This window comes from Spea bombifrons, chromosome 3 (genome assembly GCF_027358695.1).
Source record: "Spea bombifrons isolate aSpeBom1 chromosome 3, aSpeBom1.2.pri, whole genome shotgun sequence".
In the NCBI taxonomy this organism is placed as follows: Eukaryota; Metazoa; Chordata; class Amphibia; order Anura; family Pelobatidae; genus Spea; species Spea bombifrons.
Window position 1 is genome coordinate 122,124,924 of NC_071089.1, and position 7,438 is coordinate 122,132,361.

A 7,438-nucleotide genomic window follows, 5' to 3' on the forward strand; every position below is an offset into this window, starting at 1 on the left:
ATCCGTGTCTGCAGCCGTACCGGGGTAACATGGTATAAAAGGGCTGCCAAAGAGAAGCCACAAAACAACACGCAGAGTCTGTCATAAAAAGGGGTTAGGAGGGACTCCATTATTAGTATTTATTTTTTACATCACTGGTCTCCACAACCGGCCTCTTGTTGCATGGCGCCTCATGATGTTGCATGGCGCCCTCTCATCTGATTATGGTGGCTGAGGGTCCAACTTTATCGACCCCTGGCATTACATGAGACCACGTTTCTGTGAATGTGTAAGTGTTTGTATATATTATATACAGTATTATATGAGGAATATACAGGGATATAACGGGTTATAAGGACGGGATTAGTTACACGGCCGGAGAGTATATAATATATAATATGAGGAATATACAGGGATATAACGGGTTATAAGGACAGGATTAGTTATACGGCCGGAGAGTATATAATATATAATATGAGGAATATACAGGATATAACGGGTTATAAGGACGGGATTAGTTATACGGGCCGGAGAGTATATAATATATAATATGAGGAATATACAGGATATAACGGGTTATAAGGACGGGATTAGTTATACGGGGGGAGAGTATATTATATATAATATGAGGAATATACAGGATATAACGGGTTATAAGGACGGGATTAGTTATACGGCCGGAGAGTATATAATATATAATATGAGGAATATACAGGGATATAACGGGTTATAAGGACGGGATTAGTTATACGGGGGGGAGAGTATATAATATATAATATGAGGAATATACAGGATATAACGGGTTATAAGGACGGGATTAGTTATACGGCCGGAGAGTATATAATATATAATATGAGGAATATACAGGGATATAACGGGTTATAAGGATGGGATTAGTTATACGGCCGGAGAGTATATAATATATAATTTGAGGAATATACAGGATATAACGGGTTATAAGGACGGATTAGTTATACGGCCGGAGAGTATATAATATATAATATGAGGAATATACAGGATATAACGGGTTATAAGGACGGGATTAGTTATACGGGGGGAGAGTATATAATATATAATTTGAGGAATATACAGGATATAACGGGTTATAAGGACGGGATTAGTTATACGGCCGGAGAGTATATAATATATAATATGAGGAATATACAGGGATATAACGGGTTATAAGGACGGGATTAGTTATACGGCCGGAGAGTATATAATATATAATATGAGGAATATACAGGGATATAACGGGTTATAAGGACGGGATTAGTTATACGGGGGGAGAGTATATAATATATAATATGAGGAATATACAGGGATATAACGGGTTATAAGGACGGGATTAGTTATACGGCCGGAGAGTATATAATATATAATATGAGGAATATACAGGGATATAACGGGTTATAAGGACGAGATTAGTTATACGGCCGGAGAGTGTATAATATATAATATGAGGAATATACAGAATATAACGGGTTATAAGGACGGGATTAGTTATATGGCCGGAGAATATATAATATATAATATGAGGAATATACAGGATATAACGGGTTATAAGGACGGGATTAGTTATACGGGGGGGAGTATATAATATATAATATGAGGAATATACAGGATATAACGGGTTATAAGGACGGGATTAGTTATACGGGGGGGAGAGTATATAATATATAATATGAGGAATATACAGGATATAACGGGTTATAAGGAGGGGATTAGTTATACGGGGGAGAGTATATAATATATAATATGAGGAATATACAGGATATAACGGGTTATAAGGACGAGATTAGTTATACGGGGGAGAGTATATAATATATAATATGAGGAATATACAGGATATAACGGGTTATAAGGACGGGATTAGTTATACGGCCGGAGAGTGTATAATATATAATATGAGGAATATACAGGGATATAACGGGTTATAAGGACGGGATTAGTTATACGGCCGCAGAGTATATAATATGAGGGATAGAATTCCACATTCACTGTCCGGTTTGGGGCTGTGAAGGCTGAGAAGATTACCGATGACAGTGTTTTGAGAAATTCATTGTTTCGGTGCAGGTTTAGCCCGAGCCGCTCCCTTTCTTCCATAATCGCAGGTATATAAATCCGCCGGCAGCCTGATGCTCAGACACAGTTTTGGAACGACATGGCTTCATCTCCTGCTCTCCTCGCCTTGGGGCTCGTTCTGAGCTGCTTGGGGACGATCCCGGCGCAAACAGTCAGTAAATTGACTCCGTCCCATCCAGGTAACCCTTTGTTGGCCCACATTTGTTTTTTTACCTCTCACTTTTCAAGGGAGAGTTTTATGAATGAAACGATTTTGTAGCCGAATGAATAATCTTTCAGAATTGAATAATGTGACAGATTTATTATTTGTTTTATGTATTTTATTTCCTGCCGTTTATTGCTCTGATAACTCGTCGGGGGACCCGCATCCACTTTCCGGCAGCTAAAAACACTGATCCCACTTTCCGGCTTTGCTTTTGCAGAGATTTATGACAGAGGTCAATGTTAGAACATTCTTTCAGTTCAGGTGTAAAGCCAGCTCCGCTTTTCTTGGCCTTTCTTTCAGCGAGAATGAGATCGAAGAGTTTAGGATACATCGCAGCCGCTGTACCCGCCGGGTCCCCATACGTTAGATGGTAGTCGGTAGTCAAAGTGTAAGAAAAAGCAAGTGAAAAACTTAATGAAGATGACGGACAGTTTAACGACTCGCACTTTGAGTGAGCGTACATGGAAAACGTACCATTACTTATCAGCCACCGGCGTTATATCGTCTCCTTAATGTTGGGCTCACAGTTAGTGTCTCTATGGGGTTAATGTATGAATATTCAGCACTGAAACAGTTAAACTCCTAACACTCTCATCCGCCCCAGTCTTTTTAACCCAAGGAGCTGTCGCTTGCCCTGTGTCAGTATGAAGTCATTCAAGTGATTGACAGCTTCCCCATCCGCCCCGATCCTTTCTGCCCCATCTGGGCTGCCTCACTTCCAGCCTCCCTCGCCCAGCCAATGACGGCACTGTCTCTTTAAATAAATGCGTCTAATTGCCCCGATTTCTTTCAGAGGACTTGATCGCAATTAAACTGAAGCCGGGGACCTGCCCGCTAAACGTGGATTACCCCACGTGTGAGAATGCGATGCCGCAGAAATCCGAGTGTGAGACGGATGCAGACTGCAGGGGCAAGAAGAAGTGCTGCTACTCTGGCTGCCGGAACCGCTGCCTCGACCCTCTGACTGGTACGGGGCAGAACTGTGAGCTGGGGTGGGAAAAATCCCATCAACCCCCTCATTTCAGAATCATGCATAGATAAATCAGTGAGCCGGCCCCCTGTATAATGTATAGATAAATCAGTGAGCCGGCCCCCTGTATAATGTATAGATAAATCAGCGAGCCGGCCCCCTGTATAATGTATAGATAAATCAGTGAACCGGCCCCTGTATAATGTATAGTTAAATTAGTGACCGGCCCCTGTATAATGTATAGATAAATCAGTGAGCCCTCTATAATGTATAGTTAAATCAGTGAGCCGCCCCTGTATAATGTATAGATAAATCAGTGACCGGCCCCTGTATAATGTATAGATAAATCAGTGACCGGCCCCTGTATAATGCATAGATAAATCAGTGACCGGCCCCCTGTATAATGTATAGATAAATCAGTGACCGGCCCCTGTATAATGTATGGATAAATCAGCGACCGGCCCCTGTATAATGTATAGATAAATCAGTGACCCGGCCCCTGTACAATGTATTGTTAAATTAGCGAGCCGCCCTGTATAATGTATGGATAAATCAGCGAGCCGGCCCCCTGTATAATGTATAGATAAATCAGTGACCGGCCCCCTGTATAATGTATAGATAAATCAGTGACTGGCCCCCTGTATAATGTATAGATAAATCAGTGACTGGCCCCCTGTATAATGTATAGATAAATCAGTGACCGGCCCCCTGTATAATGTATAGATAAATCAGTGACCGGCCCCCTGTATAATGTATAGATAAATCAGTGACCCACCCTGTATAATGTATAGTTAAATGTCTCCTTGAATTGTAAAGCTCCAATAAAGTGATGGCAGCCCCCCATTTATGAAACGTTCCCCACATTCTCGTCCTGCAGCCAAGGTGGATTCCTGCCCCTACTTTAATGCCTCCATCTGTATGTTTGCCCGACCCCTGCCCAATGAGTGCCACAGTGACAAGCAGTGCCCGGGCTCCCAGAGGTGCTGCTGCTTCAACTGCCGGAGACAGTGCTCCCCAACAGTGAAGGGTAAGTGAAGTCCGGCAGCTGCGCTTCTACCCCCTGATTGTCTCTCAGTCCAGCCCTGACCTCAAAGGAATGAAACAAGGAAAAAGGTCTTTGGCAAGGTTTCTATGGAATGAAAGCAAAATGACTGATTGGCAGAAATTACTAAAGACTGAGCCTGTAACGGCCCAAACAAGGGCCTCCTCTTCATCAGGAGAAAGCCCTACTGCAGAACCCGGCTGCTCCGTACACAGGTCCACCTCTCAGAGTAGTGGGTAATCCATCAGATCACTGTAGTGTCTCTCCTGGGTTTATTCAGTGAGTAGTTAAACACCTTATGTATGAATATATTCAGGTTTATCAACGTCACAATATGGGATTTGCAGGCGAGGTCATTCGAGCTGAAATACACCTTGCATGTCCTCGCAATGAACCTGAAATATTTCTTCAGGGATAATGTTTCCATGATCAAACGAAGTATGTGATCCAAAGCCTTGTTGTTGCAGTGAAGCCCGGCCAATGCCCCTCCATATCGCTCTTTCCGATGAATTTACCCAAACGCCATTGCCAGAGCGATTCTGACTGCCAAAGAGACCTGAAGTGCTGCGATTCCTGCGGGAAGAAATGCGTGAAGCCCCTGAAAGGTAATGGGGGGGGGTTTATATAGCATTTTACCCACACATCAGCTTCACGGCATCAGCAGAGGGGATGACCAAGTACTTATTATGGACGCCTCGCCGTTTGTTTTTCGGCAGCCGTAAAGAGTCGCTGGGGTCACGGCTCTGTCGGTGAAAAACGAGCATCCACCCCGTCCAGTGTAGTCTAACAGCCCCTCTCTGGGGCATCTGTGTGAAATCTCTTCTAACCAGCAGACCCTTGGGATGATAGCTGGGGACTTGTTGGCTTAACTCTCCGGCCCTTTGTTTCTCTCCGCAGAGCGCCCCGGGAATTGCCCGGTCAGCCTGGAGCAGATATCGTGCATCACGACCCCGGGCAAACCCCTGTGCGGCAGCGACAGGGACTGCAAGCCCGGCCTGAAGTGCTGTCTGTCGGACGACAGGATGCAGTGCGTGACCCCAATTACAGGTAACCCAAATCATTCCCGGGAACACTCAGAAGGTCCAGAGAGGGCATCTGTGAGTCTGGAGGCTTCACTGCCCTCTCAGGGGTTTTTCCTCCATCACAGAAGCCACTCTCAGCACCTACCTGCTCTTACTACTCTCTAACGAGGCGTGACTAGACAGACGGCGAGGGGGAGAGCGCAGGTACGTCCCGCCAGACACCAGCCACTGTCTCACTTACGCTGCCAACACCCCACGCGTTTCGCAGATATAACATTTGTGGGATCACAGACCCCGCAGGTCCCTGAGCGACTCTGTCCCCTGTGCTTCTGTGGTTTGCCGGTTAATTTAAAGCTAAAAGCTTATCGTAAAATACATGGAATTTCTGTTGCCATTTGAATTATTAGGATAGGATAACCGGGTATATAAGAAATTTATATATATATAAAGATGGAGGCAAAACACACAGTTACATATTAACTGCTTCTCTTCCTGTTCAGGAGGAAGGAGGAGATAACAACAAAAACTTTATTTATACTTATCTTAACCATACAATTGTATCACATAGGCTATAGCACTGTGAGAGCACTCAGATTATATCTCAATAATTCCAAATATTCCAATTGATATTTTTAATTTTTTTTACAGAAAAAAATGGGTTCTGCCCCATACCGGTCACCAGATGTGCCTTCCCTCCCCCACTCCCAAAGTGCAAAAGTGACCATGAATGCCCCGGGAGGCAGAAGTGCTGCACCCCTCTGTGCCTCCAGGAGTGTACGGACCCCTTAACAGAAGACCCCGTCATTCCAGCCCCCGGTATGTGGACCCCCCCGCCAGATCTGCCGCCAATGTCCTGCCGTACAATGACTCCATGATAGCGATACGAGTAACGTATTTTGTGAGGAATTCAGAAATCAAAGCCTCTTTCCACCCAAATGACCTTTTTCATGCAATTTCAATCTGCTCTCCTTTTCTTGCAGTAGAGCCAAGGAATTGCCCGGTAGTGAACACCCTGGTAGCCTGTAAATTACCCTACCCCAAAGGCGATTGCACCACAGATGCCGATTGCCCCGCCAACAGGAAGTGCTGTGACTATGGCTGCATCTTCAAGTGCATCGAGGTCTGAGGTGAGGATATCGCAATATGGCGGCTGATGCGATTATATCGCTGCGCCACAGGGAGAGAGGGACAGAGGGGTTTGGGACTGTCCAAGATAAACAGACACATGACAGGTATTACCATATACTATGCATAGCTACCAACAGTCCCAGATTTGCATTGGGCAGTCCTGACATTTGAGCTCATGCCCTGACAAATGCCCCGGCCAGGAGCTCAGCTGCCAGAAGAGGGTGGTAGGAAGTTGTGTGAATGTTGATGTCCCAATGACTCTACCCCAGTAACTTGGGCAGGACGCACCATGAATAGCAGCGCTGCCCGTGGATTGTGTGTCAGGATAATGGGAGTTATAGTCCAACAAACTTTGGGGCGTGATAGAAATTATAGTCCGTGGAAGCCTGGTTAGTCCTTTACTCCGATCTCCCAGTGTCTGCCGAGTAAAATGCTTCTTTTTATTTCAGCACCAATACAATGAATCAGACAGAAGCGACCCCAGCGCGGAGTTAATACTAACAGCCGGTACGGGGCTGACGGAGTCCGTGACCCGCCGGCGGCCGCTCCGCTCCAGCACGCTTCCTGAGAGCCTCTTCCTGCATATCGCCTGTCGCTGGTTACCGCCGTCTTTTCGCTTCCTGTTACCCCAATAAACACTCGCATGCCTATCACGTTATGGTGATTTTTGGTCATGTTCTCCGTTTCTGGGAATAGAACTTTTTCACCTTCACATCCCGTTCGTGGGAAATACCGTATTCGCTCGATTATAAGACGAGGTTTTTTTCAGAGCAAATGCTCTGAAAAATACCCCTCGTCTTCTAATCGGGGTCGTCTTCTAATCAGACCTCAAATAGAGGTCTGATTAGGAGACTAAGATCCAGATCCCCCGCACCGCTGCAGGGGACCTGGATCCTCCTGTCGTCGCCCCCCCTCCCAATTTAACGCCCCCCCACACACACACACACTTACCGGTGCTTCCGGAGGTGAAGTTGGCAGCGGGGGTTTGTATGCGTCCGTCGCAAATACCT

General features: G+C 45.4%; 1 protein-coding gene across 1 annotated transcript; it reads left to right on the forward strand.

The window, feature by feature from the left end:
- Nucleotides 1-2,124: 2,124 nt before the first annotated feature.
- Nucleotides 2,125-7,078, forward strand: LOC128484775 (whey acidic protein-like). The gene is made up of 8 exons (XM_053461315.1): nucleotides 2,125-2,240; nucleotides 3,060-3,233; nucleotides 4,114-4,263; nucleotides 4,746-4,883; nucleotides 5,176-5,325; nucleotides 5,949-6,116; nucleotides 6,281-6,427; nucleotides 6,878-7,078. Exons 1-7 carry the CDS (start codon nucleotides 2,141-2,143, stop codon nucleotides 6,424-6,426), a joined length of 1,026 nt encoding a protein of 341 aa, XP_053317290.1. The 5' UTR covers nucleotides 2,125-2,140; the 3' UTR covers nucleotide 6,427; nucleotides 6,878-7,078.
- Nucleotides 7,079-7,438: the final 360 nt, after the last annotated feature.